Here is a 21,248-nt window from a genome sequence, read left to right as displayed (position 1 = left end):
AAATAAATAAATAAATATTAATAATAATAATAATAATAATAATAAATTAGTAGTAGTGGTACATAAGAGTTCTATTAACTTCTTCAGCCTATACTATACCTTTTCGCCTGACGTGGGGGATCTAATTTCTTCTGACTGATTTTATGATATCGATTATGAATTAGCCTACATTTAAATTGTAATTTATTCAGTAATGACTGAAAGGTTTATGGCTAGTATGTCGAAACTCGCAGACAAGTTGACGCGAATTAACAGTAAATATGCATGCATTGACTTGTATATGAACTGTAAGTTATATTAAATAAACATATGTGCTTCATATACTCATTTAGGTTTTTAATTTAGGCTGTATTATTATTAATAATGTTTATTATTATTATAATATTAGCAGAACTACATCGCGTAACGAGCCAAATATCATGATGACACCAGGCCTATGTAGACACAAAAACACATACATGAGCCTACTTAAAGAAATATATGTATCTCTTCTCCATTGTGTAGATGCCAGGGGGTTAATGAGGTACTGTAAATAGCAGAAACATTGGAGATCTGGCCATGTTGTCGGGGCGTTTTTCCATTAACCTTGAGGTGCTCTGTATGGACAAGATTTTTAAACCAACCAGATGTAACTTCCCTTCATATCGGTGCTTGGTCATTGGCTCTAATCTGCTGAAAATATTTGTCCAACATTGAGTAAAACCTTTGTGCTGTCCGCGGTGGTAAATAGCGGTTGTCAGGCAAATGTAAACCCCTCTTAAAATGGTGGAGGGCGTTGCTAAGGCAAATGTCCCGGATGAGGATGTCACCGTGAAAAGGTGTTATCGCAAAAATTAAAAAGCAACAAAGCTTTTTTTCTCCACTATTGAACATTTACCTTTAATACTCAACATAGACCATTCAAAATTTAAATACATGTTTTTTTTCTTGTTCTTGCTTTGTTTTATTGCATTTTTTTTTGTAATTATGTAAATATGCGTTAAAATAAACAAGTCAAGGTAAAGCTTTGGTTTGACAAGAGCCACACAGTGAAAAGTAGATGCCTGCATCAGAGCTGCTGTAAAACTGCTACTCGTGTGATTTTTAGAATTATTCTCAAGTGTTTCCAGAAAAAAGGCAGCATGACTCAGTGAGGGGGCACATACACTTATTCATTCATATTAGGAAAAGGATCAGTGAGCAGCAGTAGGGTGCTGAGAGAGGAAGTGACAGTGGTACAGTTTTGTACAGAAAATGTATGAGAGAAGTCAGACAGCAGTGAGATGTGCTGTCGATGGGACTAAGGCTTGTCGTTTAACTGGTGATGAACAGGCTAAGACAAAGGTGTCAAACTCAGTTTGAGACAGTGATGAAATGATGTTACCAGTGGCAAAAACACAAATGTTGTATTTACCGTCACAGTCACGCTCCAAGATGACACCTGACAAAATCCACTGTTAAAATAGAGCTTTATTAGTCAATTATCACACAATTGCAGCACTTTTGAAGACATTGTTGACTATGAAGATGCTTACCAGTCACACACAAAAAAAATATCACCTCAGGATTGTATCAACAACCATCGATGTGGGGAAGTCATGTTGGGGGATTAAACCACATGGAGCAAAGTGGAAGACGACGTTACACATTAAAATAATTATTATGGTTATTTTTAAACCATAAGGAGTTAATGTAAATGCTTTCTTTAATCTTGTCTGTTTGTTGTGATTTTTCTTGGCAATAGCAGAGAGAAATTAAAAAGCAACAACACTGATTGATATCTAGTATTGTACTGAAGCTTTAGCGTAACACAGCAAGCTTGAATCTATAACCAGTATAAGTCAGGGAGACAAACTGTAATAGAGAATTTTTGCTTCTTGCAGATGTTTTTCAAGTGTTAGAAGATAAGATATATTTAGCATGAGTAAAGTCTCAGTGAGTAGCAGTTAAATATTTAGCTCAACAACATCACAGCCGACAGAGGTCTGCTCACTGAAGAAGCAAACACACATAGAAGCTGCTCAATTGTGAATAATGATGAGATGAAGAAGCCTGATGATTGTTTATAAGTACAGATCTCCATGACGATTATTACGCTCTTTAACACACACACACACACACACAGGAGTTTGGTCCAACTGAAGGGGAAGCATGCAGAGGGCTGAAGTCTTCTCTCACATTACATGTACTTTTTAAATCATGCATCCATCTTCTATATTCGCTGATGTAGTTCACAGTGTCAGGGTGCAAGGGCACAAGGTGGGGTACACTCTGGATTGGTCAGAGCCACACCACAGAGCAAAGACAATCACATTCACACAGAGTGGCACCTGTCACTCACATTAACTCAACACACAACAAAGGCTCCTGATAGGAAATGTCATCTGGTCAAACCCTATGACCTTCTTGTTGTCATGTGACGCTCTGGCTACAGGCAACATTTAAAATGAGCATTCACTGTACTGGAGGGTTTTCATTGGTTCTGTGCTTCGACTGAGCACTGAGACCAACATTTTGTTTCCATCTGGCGGTAGATAATATATAATCAAGCGAAATATATTCATTTTCCATGGTTGTTTTTTCTTTGAAATAAACCTTAAATATTATGATTTCTACATGTACAAATAATGCTGCAAACCAGTATAATCTAAGGGACATTTTATGGGCTTCAGTTGGCAGAAATGCTGAAAAAATATTGACTGAATATCGAAATTTAAATAATGGATTTTATTCCCAAAAATATACTTTAAACATAGTCATTTTATAAGGTTATTATTGCTAATCTGAAAGATTTGGCCGAGCAATATTTCCATGTCTGTTCACACAACCTTACAGTAGTTGATGTCTTTGTTGGATATCATTTCTATTTATTTATTTCTTTACAAAACATTTGATGTCTACTCCAATAAAATACGTTTTTCTTAAAGTGAAAGCAGCTTCTGAAATCAACTTCACGTGCACGCTGCAGCTCATAGGACACTGTCAGAGTTGGGTTGACGTGCCTGTAGTCGTCTTCTTCTTTGCAGTTTTCCCAGGACAGACTACGACGTGCAGGCGTCGATACTGAGATGGTTAGTGTCGTTTCCCGCAGATCTGTGGAAACTCCTTATAGATCTGCTGCACGATTAGCTTATCCATCTGTTTTGCCGTTGCGCTATCTTCACCCTCTCCAGGATCTTCCTCCTCCCTGAGAATCCTCTGCAGCGCCCCCTGCAGGTCAGACATGCGGTGCTGGTGCTCGAGGTAGTCGGTGGAGCGTATGATGGAGTGCATGAGGGAGAGATACTCCATCCGCAGCTTCACAGGAGCAGAGAGAGACAAATGCATGAGCCAGGGTCGGGCTCAATTCTTATTGTAATCACGTAATTGATAATTAAGTACAACATTTGACGTAATTTTAAAAATATGTTGCTGCTATAATCATCATGTTGAAATGTAATTACATTCAGATAATCGACTTTGTAATTGTAATTGGTATGAAAATTCTATAAAAACTGTCAATTATTATTTAATCATATGCAAAACTGGGGAAACAATACAGTTCTATGGCTTACACATACAGTATGTGGTCAGGGTTGGGGTCAATTATAATTGTAACTGCGTAACTGAAAATGAATTACAATTATGACATAATTATAATTGAAATTGTAATTGAAAACATCTGTTGCTGTCGTAATTGTAATAAAATTGTCGTTGAGTTCAGATAATTGGCTTTGTAATTGTAATTGCCATGAAAATTCTATAAAAATCTTTAATTATTATTTGACGCAAAACTGTGGAATCATGTTACAGTTCTATGTACAGTTCTACACATATGTAGTTAATAATTATTAAAATATTTTTCATTCAAGTTTTCCCACATTTTACCATTTAAAAAAAATTCAAATCCAGGGGTATACTGACACAAAAAAAGACTCAGATGTCCACACCATAACATTAAAACCTATATTTTCATTGGACTATGAAGCCTAACAAGGTAACTAATAGACAGGAAATAAATTAGATTTCTTTTTAGTGTATTTTACAGCTGGTTTAGGAGATGCTAACAGAAAGCTAACACAAGAGGAAGGTTAGGTTATTTATTTCAGGTTCAGTAATTGTGATTAATTGTAATTATGAACGCAATTGTAATTGACTTTCTGAGATTTTCAGTAATTGGAAAAAATTCTGGTAACTAATTGTATCATTGTAATTGAACATGGGTAATTGAAAATGTAATTGTAACTGAAAAATGTAATTGACCCCAACCCTGTATGTAGTAATTATTAGAATATATTTAATATAAAGTTTTTCCACAACCTGTTAATTCTCTTGAGAATTATTTAAACTTTTTTTTATTATTACTAAATCTAGGGGTATACTGACAAAAAAGGCTCAGACACTCACACCAAAAACATTAATAGCAATATTTTCATGGATAAGGAAGACTAATGCTGTGTGCACACTGAATGAGTCTTCTTCGGCAACGGACGCATCTTGCCCGCACAAAACGATCGCAGGATCAAAAAATGTCCCCTGTACACTTCATAAGCACGTCTGAAGCGAAGCCCCGCCCACCAGCGACACATCCAACTCGGTGAGTTTCACTGCGCTCCTTTTTCTCCTCTCACAAACATAAGCCACCAGTGAAAAAAGCCGGTGTGATTAGCGGCTAATGCTATCCTAGCTCAGTGCTGACTTTCAAAGATAAAAACTACAGAGAACTTTTACCTGCTACTACCACCTCCTAGCTGATTCTCCTCCACACCAAATCCTTCCTAGTCCGGTCCTGGTTATAAAGGCCGTGTCATACAGCTCCAGGTGGTCACACACAGCTTCTACTCCATGGTTGAATGGGTGAACAGACCGGTGTCCATGTTAACAGCCTGACATCATCGTCAACAAAGACTCTGATTGGCTTTCGTCATGTGAAACAGCCGCATGAGTTCAATATTTTCAACTCTTGCAAATGTGTGAATATGCGCAAAATCGGTAGCGCGCTCGCACGGCCAATGCACTTGAAAGATTTCGCATCTGGGACGCATCTATCCATTGACTTTGTATATAATCTGGATGTACGGATACTTTGTAATGTATCCAGTGTGAACGGAGCATAACAAGGTAACCAATAGATGCAAAACAAATTGGATAATAGATAATATTTTTTTAGATGTATTTTACAGCTGATTTAAGACAATTCTAATTGGAGAAAATGCCGGCCATCGTAATCATAGTGAGTGCATCTCACCTTGTCTCCCGGTGATGTGAAAGGTCTGATATTTGCCGTACGGCGATGTCGATCATCACCATCATGTCAGTGCTGTAGATATATTGGCGGTCTCTCGGTGGCAAAAAAACGTCCTGCAGAAACTTGAGCACGGAGTGTGGTGCTGGCGGTGGTGTGTTTGAACATACACACAGGGTCGTCTGAAGCGGATATAAAACGAAAGATGTAATGGAGCAGAGGAGAAAAAGAGAGGACACGAAGTGCAACAAACAGTGGTGTCGTACCTCCTCGATTCAGCAGCAGCAACACTTTCTCTGACACAATCTTGACATTTTTCTTCTTTAACTCCTGCATGACGACATTGTTGCTGGGTGCTGATGACAAACAGTGGGTTCAAAGAAAGAATATAAAACTACCATTTTTAACAACACTCACACTAAATCTAAGTGTTTTGCGCATCAATGCTTGGAAAGAAAACCATAATTCCAGCTCTGAACCATCAGTTCAGAGGCTGGTTTTTACCGTTTAAGTCGCAAGCTTTTTCCCAGGTGAACCGATCCCCCTTTAGTCTGTCACTGGTTGCATAGTACCAGACTATAGCTGCTGTCGTCTTCACATCTACATACCTGATACGTGCAGGATGTAGAGAAATTCAATGTAGCAGATTAATGTGTGACCACATTTATCCACCTTACACTGACAAAGATGTTGAACACAAAAAATGCACAAATGAAATGAATGTGTTTTCTGGCATTGTCCCCATGTGTCCAGCTAATACTCTGCCTTTTGCTTTAATTAAAGCAGAACTAAGTAACTTTTGCTTAGCGCTCCCCTAAAGGTCCCTTTTGGTATTTCACTGTCGTAAACACTCCACACCCCGAAGCAGCAGCCTCCTCCTACAGTGAGATGGGCAGCGGGAGGCTTCCTAAACGTATTGAGGCAAAATTAAAGTGGTTAATCTTAAATAAGCCTGCATTCTGAGTGAACTCATCCTTTAGTAGCTCAGTAAGTTGACCATTTATATCATAAAAACGGCGCCGTTTATGATAAGGTAAGTGATCCCTGTTATTACTAGTCATTACCAGTTCTCTGGTAATGATGACACTGGAGCGATGAAGTGACCAAAAAAGCACCACTGCTGTTCATGCGACTCATCACGGGCAACTGAAGTCGCTACAGTCGCGTACGGTGTTGAACCAGTGGCGCGCCGTGAGTACTAGGGTTGGGAAGGCAGGGCGTTCCAAATTGAGACCACAATGTCAATTTCATTGTTTTCTGCTGGCAAGTGCTAATTCAATTCAATTCAGGTAAATTCAACTTTATGTGTATAGCGCAATTTACAACAAAGTCATCTCAATCGCTTATCTAAAAGATAAAATTCATTAATAAGAAAGAAAAAAACCCAACAAGATCCACATGAACAAGCATTTAACATCTAACAAAATCAACATCGTAAAAACATCATTAAAGAAACATAAATAATTATTTATATAGCCTCCATAACTCTCCCAACAAGATATATCTCATGACATGGCAGCACATCCGTTGTTTGTGTTGGAAACATAGAACACGGAGAAAATGACAACAACAACAACAACAACTCAGAACAGCCTCAGTGAGGGAGCATCAACAAAGCCAATCCTTCCATTTGAACCATTTCACTGTGGAAAGTATGAACAATTTTCTGACCTTACCTTTGCTGAAGGTCTGGTAGCTCAGGTGTTGGTCTCCCAATCTTTAAAAGCTGTCGTTTTTCCTCAAAAAAGTTTCTTTATCTTCTCTAGCGCTGTCATACTGACTGTAGTGTTTATCCCGCCCACTAGCTAGAGAACGTAGCAGCAGCGGTTACGTGATATTCAATTCACTAATGCACGTGAACTTATGTATAGCATTTAGCATAGCACGATTACGTCCAAAGGCAGTTAGGAGAGCTTTTTACATAAATGGTTTTCATCTTGGGGAACTGACTGCGCATGCGCAAAAACACATAAAAACACGCTATGGGAACAGAGGCAGAGCAGCTGTGTGCTTTTGGGAGGGGGTGTGGCCTCCTCCTGCCTTAGAGCAGTTATGAAATAGCGATGTTTAGCGATTTGGGCTATGAAAATCACAAAAAGCTGACACTTTCAAACTGATAGGTACTATAGGCTATTGGAAATTGAAAAATAAAGAATTTATAACTATATTGTAATTAAAACAAATAATCAAAATATCAATTCACCCTTGGGTAGGCACTGCCTACCTTGCCTACCCTGACTGCAACGTCACTGGTGTGAACACATCTTTAGTGTGTATTGGCTGTCTTAAAGCAGGTTGTTGCAGTTTTCTGGCCAGAGGCAGCTGGGTGGGGGGATGGGGGGGGGGGGGGGACCCCCCAATCACTAAAAAAACACTTGTACAGTATTTACCCTCAGAGGTAAAAAGTTACTTAGTTCTGCTTTAAGCACCAATACCAGGTGAACCTGACATTACATCCCGGTTCGAGGTACTTACAAAGTGATAGACACAACGTTCAGGTTAGGAAATCCAATTACCTTATAAATGTGTGACATCAATCTCTAATATCTGGACCTACTCTAGTAAACATTTAGCTGAAGGTTCAGGCTTTGTTTTTATTGGGAAACCTTTTTATTCATAAATCCATGGCGATAATTAATTAGATGCTTCAACTGTGTTGATCTACTCATTAATCTGATGGTTCCCAACCTTTTTCTATTGTGACCACTTTTTTATATCACAAATTTCTGCCGCCTCCAGAGACCTTTTTTTGTAAAAATCAAATTTGATGATGTTTGCCTCTTGGTTAAATAAGCAAGTTTGGAACCAGAGGGTCACCGGGTTCAAATTCAATTCTGGGTTATTACTGTGGGAACATGAGCGAGTCCCTTAACCCTCTAACTGCTTCCAGGAATCTCTTAATAAAAAGATTATTAATCTCATTGAGACTTTCCTGGTTAAATAAATAAATACAGTGCAGCCAGTATTAGTGGCACTATACACTGGCTCAGATATTTTTATACTGCCTTTTATTTGAATTTGATTTATGTTTGAGAAAGTGAAAGTATAGAATACAGCAGTTTGAGATTGTGTGTTGCGTTTTATTTTGAAAAAGAATAAAAATGATTTAAGCTTTGTGAGCTTCCTGCTTCTTCTTGCACTATATATCTATTTCTGTGATATTATGTAGGGATTGTTTTTTTAATTGGGCAAAAATAGATAATGCATTAAAAAAAGTAATCCATAAAACTTATTTTTTTAAATTAAATTAATCTTATTTGATTATTACTAGTCATTTCAGGGGACTCAATTGTATTTCCAGGCAACCCCACATGGGGTCGCGACCCCAAGGTTGAAAAACCCTGCATTAATCTATTTACTTATTTAAAGCCTCTATTCAAGCAGACAAGTATTTAAGAATACGTTCTTAATGATAAAGACTTGCGACTGCTCCCAATACAGTGTTGTTGCTGTTGTTTCTATCTGTAGTCATGCCCAGTGTGAATGTGACCCGATGTTGTCTCACCTGTGTGGTGAAGGTTGAAGGACAGCAGGAGGTTCAGGAAGATGTCGGGCAGCTGCTCTGTGGGGTCTGAGGGAAGTCCGTCCTCAACCACGTCCAGAAGAAACTGAACAAACTCTGCATTCAAGTGCTCTGCATGATACAGTTACATGAAATTACATTCCTTTACAGCACGCTTTCAATCACACAAGTCACATTCCATTTGTGTCAATTTAGCAAAATGTTTACATAATCACCCTGTAAAAGTCAACAACTGATTGTATATAAGTTCAAAGACAAGTCGATATTAAATGTTGTGTTGTACCGTAGTGATGATATGGCAACCTGCTCTCCCATTGAGAAGATCATAGTCAGAACAAGAGCTGAGTAACACATCTTCTGATGCTCTGGTGTGGGAACAAACACAGGCGGAATTAATACGAGGGTTGTCTCCACATAAAAATTAAGTATTTTTATTATGATTTAGTTACAATTAAAATCATAATTAACAAAATATGTTGCTGTTGTATTCGTAATTTAATAAAATTGAGTTCAGATTATTGGCTTTGTAATTGTAATCAATATTTCATAAAAACTGTCATTTATAATGTAATTAAACGCAAAACTAAAGAACCGTGTTACACAGTAGTTCTGTGGCTTACATATAGGCCTATGTAGTTTAACAATTATTAAAATATGTTTCCTATCAAGTTTACATGTTAGTTCTCTTAAGGATCATTTACCATTAAAAAAAATGTAATACCAATATTTTGATGGATAAGAAAACCTAACAAGGTAACCAAGAGATGAGAAACAAATGAAATGATAGATAAAACTTTTTTTGTGTATTTTACAGCTGATTTAAGTCATGGGTCAAAACTGATCTGATCTGAGCATTACAGGTGCTGACAGAAAGCTATCACAAGAGGACGTTAAGTTTATAAGATTATTCATCAAAGGCTCCATTATTGTGATTAATTGAATTCGAACTTTAGTAATTGTAATTTATTTCAGGGGGAAAAATAATAATTGTAATTGAAAAAATGTAATTGACTCCAACCCTGATTCTTACCCTGCGTGTCAGTCTGAAGGTCTCTGGCGAGCTCCATTGGCAGGATGGAGTTGAGAAGAGTGGAGATGAGCGAGGCGTCCAGGCTGCACATCGCTCCAAACACTTTGAGGAGCAACAGCCGCAAAGACACGCGATGCTCCTGCACAAAACAGTCGCACACAGTGTAAAGAACACACATCAACAATGATGCTTCACAGTCAACCAAAGTCTAAAACCTTTAACATGCATCGCATTGCAGAAAAACCCTAATCATTTGTCACAAAATGAAGCATCACATCCATGACAATAAAGATTATTATTCTAGATTCACAACTTACTACCAGGATTGGGGACTATTATATTTGCAATTGTGTAATTGGTAATTTATTACAATTATGCAATTATAACTGTAATCGTATTTGAAAAAAATATGTTGCCGTTGTAATCGTAATTGAGTTCAGATATTAAAATATATAAAAATATTAATACCGATATTTTCATTGATTAAAAAGCCTAACAACATAACGTAGAAATTGGAAACAAATTAGATGATCAATAATCTTTTTTAGTGTATTTTACAGCGGATTTAAAAGATGGGTCAAAACCGACCCATTATCATAAGAAATGCTAAAGGAAAGCTAACACAAGGGCTCAGTAATTGTGATTAATTTAATTTGAACTTTAATAATTGAGAACATAATTATAATTTACTTACATAGAAAAAATAATTGTAATTTTCATTGTAATTGGTAAAAATGCCGTAATGTAATCATAATTGAGTTGTAATTGACCCCAACCCTGCTTACTACTACACCACAGTAGTTCAAAGAGACTGCTGCAGAAATATGGGCTGCACTCAAACTAAATGTCATTGTACAGAAATGAGAAAAGTCAATAAAAAAAAGTTTTCATATCTCACCATCTGATAATAGGAAACCAAAGACAACACGTTCTCATAGTGGTTGTCCTTGCACATTCGCTTACACACTTCTGGATCAGCATCCGTCTGGAGACACAAACAAACGTCACATACATTGGTGATCATTTATGACCTCATAATCCCAAAACAATCCTGGTCTAGAGACACATTCCAGGATTTAGGAGAGCGTTACTGATCCATCTGAACAGCCCAGCCTTGATCAGACATTTGTGCCAGCTGTGAGGATACAGTGGCCTGAAATGTTGCCAAAACCAGTTTTTAAATCAAGCTGTTGGATTTGGTGAGCCGTCTGAGCTGCTCTGATCCTATCATACATGTCTGCTGTTTACAACCCAACATCTGGGGTTTGGTTCAAAACATCCACTCGTCAGATACAAAAAACTTTCATATCATCAACTCAAAAACACTTCCCGCACAAAACATTGTCTGCTAGTAGGAAACATGATTTGTTCAAGCATCTGGAAAAAGCTCCAAGAAACGGATGTCTTGCTCCCAGTTCCCTACCAGTATCTTAAGCAGCTCCTCCAGGTAGCAGGCGATGAGGGCGTGGTCTTCATGGAGTGCCCAGCTGCGCTGCTGAGAGTCATCGCGATGACGAGCGAGGTCGCTGAAGATCACCTCCAGTCTCTGCTCATCGTGACACACCTGACCCTGTGGCAGCGCTGCACTCAGGTCCTTCAATGACAGGAGACATGGGAGATCAGTCAAATATAACAAGTATGGCCCAAAACAAAAAACATGTGATACTGCACTTTCTTGAAACAAACAAAACTGATCCAGATGTGTAGAACTCGAGTTCTCCACATCAATCTGGGTCTGTGTCTGGCAAATCCTTTCGGAACCAGGGAGGGACATGAACAGAATGCTTGAAGCTGTGGGCAAAGTGCCTGTCCACCACGATTTGTTTTAGCCAATCACATGGTAACAAATGTCAATGTTGTCATTGGCATGCGCTGCAGAGAAGCTGCTACAACAACAACAACAAGGCTGGTGAAACTTTCTTTTGGCATAGCAATGCTGCTGTCGTTGCTGCTGCTTGCTGCTGCTGCTGCTGGTGTAAAAGCGTGGAACTCTCAAAAGAAAGATTTTGAAAAGTTGCAAAAATATTTTGCAATTTAAAAAGAGTTACAAAAAAAAAACAGCTTGCACACATCTAATTGATTCTTGATTTTGATTGGATGTGTTCTGTTCATTGTGCTAAATATGTTGTAGGGAACAGCGATAAAGCCATCTAATATAATCTTTGTTAAAAAAGATAATACTGCCCTTTCAGTGTGCACACTCGTCATTCTGTACTTAACTGCCCTATGATGCATTGCGAGCGAAACGTGAAATTTTCCACAGACCGGCTTCAAGACAAAAAGGCAAACATCCCCGTTTCAAAACAAAAGCATCTCTTCTTGTCTTCCATTAGCTTTTAACGCTTTTGTAAATAGGGCTCTTGTTTTGAAGTTAACCGGTATTTTCGTCAGTATAGCACAATGGCAGGTCTCCAAAAATCTCCAAAACGTCGGCATCAAATGCATTTCCTTAAGTTTTATGGATCAAATGATCACATGTTGATATTCTTTTGGGTCACTTTTTTGCTTAAAATGCCTTCAGAACTTTCAAAGGTGGCGAATGAACAGAGAAAATGATAATAATGCATCAATTTTATATAGCGCTTTTTTTGGACACTCAAAGTCGCTTTACACTTAGTGGTGGTAAACTACTATTGTAGCCACAGCTGCCCTGGGGCAGACTGACGGAAGCGAGGCTGCCATAGTGCGCCATCGGCTCCTCCGACCACCACCAACACTCACTCACGCACTACATTCCTACTAGGCAATGTGTGAGATATTTAGCCTTCGGTTTTTGTGGTAGGTTCGAAATGCATCCTGGGAAACTTGGCAATTATACTACTTCAGTGGGAACGGTCATCCTCCTAATCTTCCTAATAATACTAATCGTATATAGTAGACAGTATATACTCATTGAGTGTGTAGTACGTTAGTATGCAATTTCGAACACAACCATGCCCAACGGTGAAGAAAACAGAGCTTTGGCAGCAGCTTTATACATGGTAAGACGTTATTAAGGTATAAAACACACAACGCCACATGAACACACAGCTATAATGTAGTCAACCGATTAACAATCAAACACTCTGGAGTCACCCTTACTGCTCTAATTAAACTGTGTATGCTCTCTGTGTGTAAACTCTGTTTCCCAGGAAAGTTCCCAGAAAGTGCCCAAAGCATCAAGTTAGATTTAGCCAACACTGCTGAAGGCTTTGCCAGGAAACAGTCAGCGAAACTCCTCCACGGTTCTCACAGTTTTTAAATCACTCTGAGGTAACAGTTGAACAAAGGCCGAGCTTTAAATGACGATTATTTTCTTTTAAACTCAAAGTATCTGAGAACATGATGTAATGAAAACAACTCTGACCTTGCTCTCTACCAGTGAGAGGAGAACTTGTTCCAAAGCAGAGGAGGCTTGAGGTAACGTGCTCTGCAGATGTCCAACCACCACACCGACAGCGACCCGGGACAGCTCGTAGCTCAGACCTGTGTTCTTCCTCACCAGCTCGATCAGCTCGGCTCCAACGGTCGTGGGAACTGGCTCTGAGGCAGTGGGGATCTCAGGAGGGCTCTCAGCAATGGATGGGGGGGCAACAGGCCACTCAGTGTCAGGTTGTTCCTCCACAAAGAGCTGGATAGGAGCAGCGGGCTGGGGGGAATCAGCAGCATGGGGGGGGCTGTGGCGCCGGGCTTTTTTTCAGAGGAGCCGCCTGAGGAGGAGAGTCAGAGGATGGGGGCGCAGATGGCTTCACACGGGATGGCACTGGGGGGGGAGGAGTGTTGGAACACTCGGCAGACTGGCATCGGAGGTGACCAAGGAGTGGGAGGAGCCGGACTCTAAGGAGGTGGTGCTGATGGAGAGGGAGGGCACGGGAGAGGGTGGGAGTGAGGACACTCTGGAGGGGACCTCACGCTGTGCTGTGAGAGAATGAGAGAAGGAGTGAGAGCTCTGGTTACAGAGGGAGAGACTGTAGGAATGAGCTGACTAAGAATAGAGTGTTTTTGTAGCTGAGCTGAGCAAGGCACAGAGCTGCAGCAACACTGGACGAATGAAGGTGAAAGGTGCCCCGTCATTGGCTGCAACGCCGAGCAGAAAAGTGGCCACTCCGCTAACATACTGTCTATTCAATTTCCAATTGTCTGTGAATGCAGCATTACAGTCAGACCCTTCTCAGTCATTCAGGTAATAGTCATTCTTAGGAAACATATTAAAGATGACATAAAGTATTTAGTGGTGAGCACGTCCGCCTCACAGCAAGAAGGTCCTGGGTTCAAGTCCTTTCTGTGCGTAGTTTGCATGATCTCGCCGTAGTGCCTGGGTTTCTTCCCGGTACTCTGGCTTCCTCCCACAATCCAAAAACATGACTGTTGATTGGAGTCTCTAAATTGCCCGTAGGAGTGAATGTGAGTGTGAGTGGTTGTTTGTCTATCTGTGTGTTGCCCTGCAATAGACTGACGCTCTATCCAGGGTGTCTCCCTCCTAATGCCCAGTGTGAGATAGGCACTGGCAGACCCCCGCGACTGTGAAATAGGACAAAGTGGGTGGATGGATAATAAAGTATCATTTACACCATGGTTCTCAACTGTTCTCAGCCTTGGACCCACATTTTGCCACTGTCATTAAAGCTGCAATATGGTGTTATTTGTTCAAAAATCCATAATAATCTTTGAGCATATTGTAATCCAAAGTGTTCTGAGTGGACAGTGAATCTATGCTCCTTCTCCTGACACTGTAAATGAGCTTTAGAACTACAGGAGATTGACGCTGGACTACAGCCAATCAGAGATCTTTCTACCAACAGGGCGATCCCATTAGTTGTTTTAAGCATTACTATTGGCTGCTCGAGCTGCTCGTCAAAAGTCAATGGCGCCGACCGTGCTCGCGTGCTCCTGGCTACTTCCATAGGATGTATGAGGAAAGTTATCCGTCTAAACCCTCTGATTTTATATTTGATGCTTACACTTAGAGTTCACTACAGGTGCGCTTGAGTTGTAAAATTATTTCCAGTTGATAGATAAATGTTCTCTGAGAAGGCTTTCAGCTGCCGTGATGTCATAAAACATCAGTTTTTTTGGGTCTCTGTAACAGATTTAAAGTGCTTCACACCCCGTAAATAGTTTTCGGTGATGCCACCGGCTGCTGCTGAAAACTCACCTAGTCGTCGGTTGTTTTGCTGTTTTTCAGGAGGAGGTGGATTAACGGGAGCAGCTCGTCGAGCCTGAGGCGGCACCTGCAGGACGAAACCAAAAAAAGCCTGGTCCATCAGAAAACAAACAGGGAACAATGGGTTCTAGCGCTTCTTTATATATACAGTTAAACTTTGCAGCAGTATTTATATATATATTTATAAAAGTGTAAAAAAAAAACCCAAAAGAAATATTCAAAAATAGTGTTATGACAAATAACATTTTCACCCTGCACATTTTAGTGTTGGTTTGTCTGAATCCCAAGGTTTTAAAATATTTTTGTGTTGTTAGCTAAACACACTTTTTACAATGTTGAATCATCAAACCTGCATTTCAAGTTAGTTCAGGAAATGGAAGCAGTTCAAAACTGCCGTATGTAGAGTGTGCATGTTTCAATGGCTTTTCTTTGAAAACTTGCATTTTGATGAGTTGTTCGGAAAACAACTTGGCTATTGTGCAAGATTATTTGAGCATTACTTTTTAAACTTCAAACATTAAACACGTGTTTAATGGGAAATAAGGTACCTGTAGTCCCAAAGTGTGAGAAACATTGCTTTGAGGATGAAGAACAGGTGAGTTCAGACAAGATGGGGAAAACGAGCGAGAATTATATTGCCAAGTATTTACACACACAAATATATATTTTTTAAATGCAAAACACAATTCACAGAACAAACATTGCAAATGCACTGTGACTGGCACTGAATAAGCCAATGGGCGGTTTCCATGGTAACAAAAATAGTTATTATGGGTATTTCATAAGAATATTGTAAATAGTTTGTTGTTGCTTGAGTATTTTTCTGACTTTGAAAAAAAAATGTTTTATTATGTACAGATTTTTTTCATTTGTATCACATGACGGGGTAGTTTAGTTAGCTGGGAGAAAAAATTGTCTGAGTTGGTGTACAAAACTTTGAATGAATAGTTAATCTACAGCTGGTTAACAGGGCGAACATGGGGAAAATTTGTTACTGTGTTACCGTGCGCTGCATTTGTTATAAGTAGAGTGGGGCGATATTATCACCAGATATTTGCCATAGTACATATAATTTGACTGACATCAGTATCAATTTTTCCAATAATGAAAAACAAATACATGCAGTTGTTTGAGACAACATATTGAAAACAAATATCACTTTTTCCATAACTGACGTTGAATTAGTTTTCTTATTTTGCACTAACAATGTTTATTTATAGAACAGACCTTGTGGGGCATCACATTAAAAGTGGGTTTTATGTGTTAACTCTATGGGGATATAGATAATGTAAAATGAATTTAGGTTGAGGGAAGGGCGTCTATAAATATATCGGTATCAGTTAATATAGGAAATGATAAATAAAGTGTTGGATAATAAAGGAGATAGGCAGAAAGCGAACATCAGATACCTCTAGATATAGGTGTTTATAACCAAAATATGTCTTGTATGATTTTAGTTGATTCTTAATAACATGTTATTCGTTATTAGATATACACGGTGCTTCCTGCAGCCTAGAGCGAGAGAGAGAAAATAAACGTGCATGATATCAGAACTTTAGAGACCAGCTGTTACATGCAGTAGCTGCGTTGTCAAAAAAATTTAAATCTGGGGGGACGATGCATTTTTTGGGACAGATTTTGTGCTGATGACAGTGAACATGGTGGGAAATCAACTGTGTACCCTTTTTATTGTTGTTAAAGTACAAAGAAAATGATTACAACATACATGGTACTATGGATGTTACATGTCAGATACTCCTGTCATTGATCTTGACCATGCACATAGTATTTCCCAATACAGTACTTGTTAACTGAGCTGACTGTTAATATGTGATACCAATAAATGTCTACAGGGTAAAACTATCTAAGGGACATGTACTAGGTTGTGAAATAACAGGAGATGAAGCCTAAATAAACAAAGTGTTTCAAGATGAAGGTCAGAAACATGTAATTTGACTGGACCCAACGATGGTTAAAGCTCACTGTTGTGCCTTAGAGATCGATTGTTAGGGTGTCACTTGGAAACTGTGTTTGTTTGCTGTAGAGTTAGCAGCATGTCTTTATTTTTAGGAGAATTTTTCAATATGAAAATACTGGTAAAATGTCCACATGGGGTTTTAGAATGGGGATGATTTTTTACCATTTTTATGGTTCAAATCCTACGGAGGCTATTATGTCTTTCCTGAAAGCTCCTCTCGACACATGAACAGGTAGAGATGGAAATCCATCAGCCAACCATCTGTCCTTTATTGTAAAAACCAAGACGTAATGTCAACAATGATGCTAGTTTCCAGTTCACCGAAAACACAGCAAGGGTTTCCACCACGTAGTTCAGATTCTCCAACCAACAAAAAGAGCCCAGGATCTTGAGACTCTAGATCAGGGGTGTCAAAATAATTTTAGTTCAGGGGCTAAATCACACTCAGTTTGATCTCAAGCAAGCCACAGAATATTGGCGGGAAAAACGAGTAAATTTGACAACACCAAAAGAAAGTGTTATATTTGCTGTTTTAACATAAACAACATTGATATTCTCAATTTCTCATTTATCCTTTAAAACATTCACAGAAAATGATGTGCTACAACCAGTGAGATGGACAGCTGTAAGTGTAATAAAAACAAGACCGTGGCTATTCATACAGAAACGTATGAATAGACTGCCTAATCATACGAAGCGCCCCTCATTGGCCAGTTTAGGTCACGTGATAGGTGCACCATGTGACTTAATGCTCCGTCAGTTTTATTTTAGCTCATATTTATTTTTAGCTACCCCGCTAACCATTTTATTTTAGCCCTAACCCAGGAAATACCCTAAATTTTTTTAATTTTTTTTCGTTTATGTATTTTTAAAGGAGGAATTTGCCGTTTTAAATATGTTAAAATGAAAAATATATATGACAAAAGTGGGATTCGAACCTACGTTAGTGGAAGGAAGGATCCTTGAGTGCGGCGCATTAGACCACTCCGCCATCCTGGCAAAACATACGTTTCCGTATCAATAGTCCCGACTCCCGGGGGGCTATTGATACGTTTCCGTATCTATAGACCCTTCTTAAAAATGAACACACACTTGGTATGTAACTTCTATTAGTGTGTGTCACCTGGTAGAAAGTGCGTTCCCCTTGCATGTTGTCCATGCTCCCTGATAGTGGCAAGCTTCCCTGTCTGCCATAGTCTCCGCTGAGGCCATTGGGTGGAGGAGGGGTTTGACTGAGGGTGATCTCACTGTTGGATGATGGGAGGCCTTGTTTGTGTACGGAGGAGGACGAAGAGGAACTCCTCCTAGCCAGAGTTTCCTTTCTGTGATGGATCAGCTTTCTGCAACAACACACGGTATTATGATTCAAAAAAAAAAACATTACAAAGTGGAAATAGATTCTTTACAGCATGCACTTTGACTTACTGCAGGACATCCCGCTGCTCAAGATTGTATTTGCCTCCATTCTTTAAGGCCACGTTGTGGATTCCCTCAATTGCTCTGTCGATGGACTGCAGCACCTCGTCCTGCTCCGGGGCCTGAACAGATTAAAGTTTTATTACCATAGCAGCAGGAGAAAGTGATTAAACTTTAAATCAAACCGGCAGTCGCTGGGGGACATTTGTGAGCCTCCAGGCAGTGAAGAAGTGGGACAAAAAGTAGGCCTTAACCAAGAGAATCATTATTGGTTTTAATAAACATGACAATTTAAAACTGTGGTTCTCACATTTTTTTTGGCTCAAGTACCCCCTTTTTCTTATTTCTGAATCCAAGTACCCCATCTTAAACAACTGTATTCTAGACTTTCACTTTGACAAATATAAAACTAATTCTAGTTAAAAGAATGTCTTTTAGGTAAAATGATGGAATGAATTAGTGATAACACCCATTTTAAAGAATGTCATTATGTAAATAAGTGGAATGAAACAGTATTTAGTGCCTCCTGGATTAATTCATCTATATATAGTTTTTAATCATCTCCCACCTGGTGTGGGACCAAGACTGTCCCTGGTATTTTCAGTTCATGTTCTAATCAAAACCATTAACATCATCATTATTATGTTTATTTTTAACTAAAACTAAACATTATAAACCTCATTAAATTATTTCATTTGTTAATTTTCCCACTCTCTCTCTTTCAAGTGCCATCACGTACCCCCATTTGAGAAACACTGATTTAACACACCTTTTTTTTTTTTAACTGGCAAAGGGTTTTGTTTGAAGAAGATATGAAATTTTATTTAATGCAGGGCTGGGAGACTTTGCCAAAAAAAAAAAAAATCTCTGATTTTTTAAAGAAATATTCGAGTTTCGATTCAATTTTCAATTTAATTTTTTTATTGCACTTAAAAATGACTGCAGACATCAGATATATTGTCAAAAGCGCAACTTTATTGCTGTGATTGTCCTCAAGAGTTAAAATGCATAGAACAATCCCAAAATAAAAAGTAAATGAGGCTCTGTCATTCAACTATTTCAAGCTTTAACCCAGGGTTAATCTAAAGTGCAACAGCAACTTCACAGTAGCTTAAATTTTCTGATTAACAAATCAGATAACTATATATTTTATAACATATAACACTACAATAAAAAAAAATAATAATAATAAACTCTTCCCTTAGCATCTCAGCAAAGTGCGAATAAAAAAATAAACATATACACATATAGGTAAACACATGTAAACAAAGAGGGGGCTGGCTCACATCAGAACGCGAAAAAGTCCGAAAGAACTGTGTCGGGATATATATATATATATATACTTTTTTTTCTAAACTTGAATTTGCAAAATAAAAATCGTTTTTATCTACAAATTCGATTAATCAATTAAATCGATTTTTTTTTTTTTTTTGCCCAGCTCTAATTTAATGTGCATCAAATACTTCCTTTATTTTGGTTAATTTAAAAATAAAGAAATAAAATGAATGAGAGAGAGACAGGTAGAACATATGTTGGGCTAAACTTAGGAATTCTGTTTTCCTGTTCAAATCCAGTAAAGCTCACACACTGGGACATGCTGTGACTGGTTCACTGCAGCTCTCCTCTCCCAGGCTGCTGTGGGTGTGACTGACAACACCAAACCAATGAAAACCCGCTTCCCATTGGTGGATCCTGAATGATGCTCAAACAAAAGCTCTCTGTACCTTTTTCTTGGCCCCTCGTTGGTCAAATCCCATCATGAATCTTCTAACATTTCCAGTAATCATACATGCATGTATTTATTTATTTTCTGCAGTAATCCGCAGTCTGATCATGGCCTGCACTGCAGCACTCCCTCGATCCCATCAGTTCTGCTTTTTTTTTTTACTGATTACTCATGTAGCCCTAGGGTGCAGCTATAGAACCACACAGGTGGTCCTAAAGGTGGTGTTTACCTGTATTTTCTCGATGTATGAGGCGGGGATGTAGCCGGTTTCGCCTGAGCTGCAGCGAGACCCCAGCCACCAGTGTTTGTTGCTCCTCTCGAGGATTAGGAAGCTTTCTCCGGCCGAGAAGTGCAGCGAGTTGGGCTCCGCGGATCGGAAGGCGTACAGAGACCGGTACATGGTTTACTACAAGCGAACGACTGTGAAACAGTCTGAGACGGTATCCTGAGACACGGAGAGTCCGAATAAAGAGGTCTGCTCAACTGGAGGAGGTTTAAAGGGGGCTACGAAAGCATAGCCACCTCTCACCCTCCACCGTCTATTTACACTGTCACTGAGATCACCTGACCGCGCCCATACCAGCTACCACCACAGGGGGCGCTGGTGCTAAATTAAAATAAAATAAAATAAATCGTGGCGTGACGCTTACATTTTCTGTCCAGCTGCATTTTTTCCCTGCTAAAAAAATGTTTGAAATGTATATTAAAAAAATATATCATATAAATTAAACTAAAAAAACGAACTAATAAAAAAAATTTTATTTGTAATTTACTCTGTTATTTTGTGTCAAAATAGCATGTGGTTCGAATGTCAAATTTCCGCCCTCGACTGCTGTTTCGAAAATATCTTTAAAATTACTCTTTCTATTCATTTATTTTGTGTGGCCAAATTGGCAAAATTTCCTCGGTGTTTTGTAGTCTAGCAAAAAATGTCAAAGTATTTCTGTTTTTATTTCATCACAACATTCATGCAAACTTTGTCCTATTTGTGTCCTATGATGCTCTTTAAAATCATCAAATCATGCGATAATAACCCTGAAAAGGAAAAAAAAAAATATGGATTTGAAAAAGCAGGCTCGATGAGATTGCATTAGTTGGACACGTTCAGATAGGAATAGTGAATAAATATAGACAATAGTGGACGCGTGATGCAGAAAAAAGTCTGGGACTACAAGTTAGGGAGGGCATAAAAATGATTTTGTGAAGTGAAAAAAATATTGAAATATAAA

The 21,248-nt window shown here is 38.8% G+C and overlaps 1 protein-coding gene across 1 annotated transcript; it reads right to left on the bottom strand.

Moving 5' to 3' along the window:
* Positions 1–1,431: 1,431 nt before the first annotated feature.
* nckipsd (NCK interacting protein with SH3 domain) lies at positions 1,432–20,598 on the bottom strand. Its single transcript, XM_028447383.1, is given in 18 exon segments — positions 1,432–3,276; positions 5,207–5,224; positions 5,227–5,358; positions 5,360–5,385; positions 5,470–5,559; positions 8,709–8,837; positions 9,010–9,025; positions 9,027–9,091; positions 9,757–9,895; positions 10,655–10,741; positions 11,180–11,350; positions 13,103–13,409; positions 13,411–13,517; positions 13,520–13,653; positions 14,891–14,966; positions 18,001–18,217; positions 18,303–18,415; positions 20,249–20,598. Coding segments are annotated over 18 exon segments (2,223 nt in total). The 5' UTR covers positions 20,420–20,598; the 3' UTR covers positions 1,432–3,051.
* Positions 20,599–21,248: the final 650 nt, after the last annotated feature.

The sequence above is a fragment of the Gouania willdenowi genome, chromosome 5 (assembly GCF_900634775.1).
Source record: "Gouania willdenowi chromosome 5, fGouWil2.1, whole genome shotgun sequence".
Classification (NCBI taxonomy): domain Eukaryota; kingdom Metazoa; phylum Chordata; class Actinopteri; order Blenniiformes; family Gobiesocidae; genus Gouania; species Gouania willdenowi.
The sequence above is the reverse complement of the archived record's forward strand: the minus strand, read 5'-3'. Positions and strand labels throughout refer to the sequence as shown.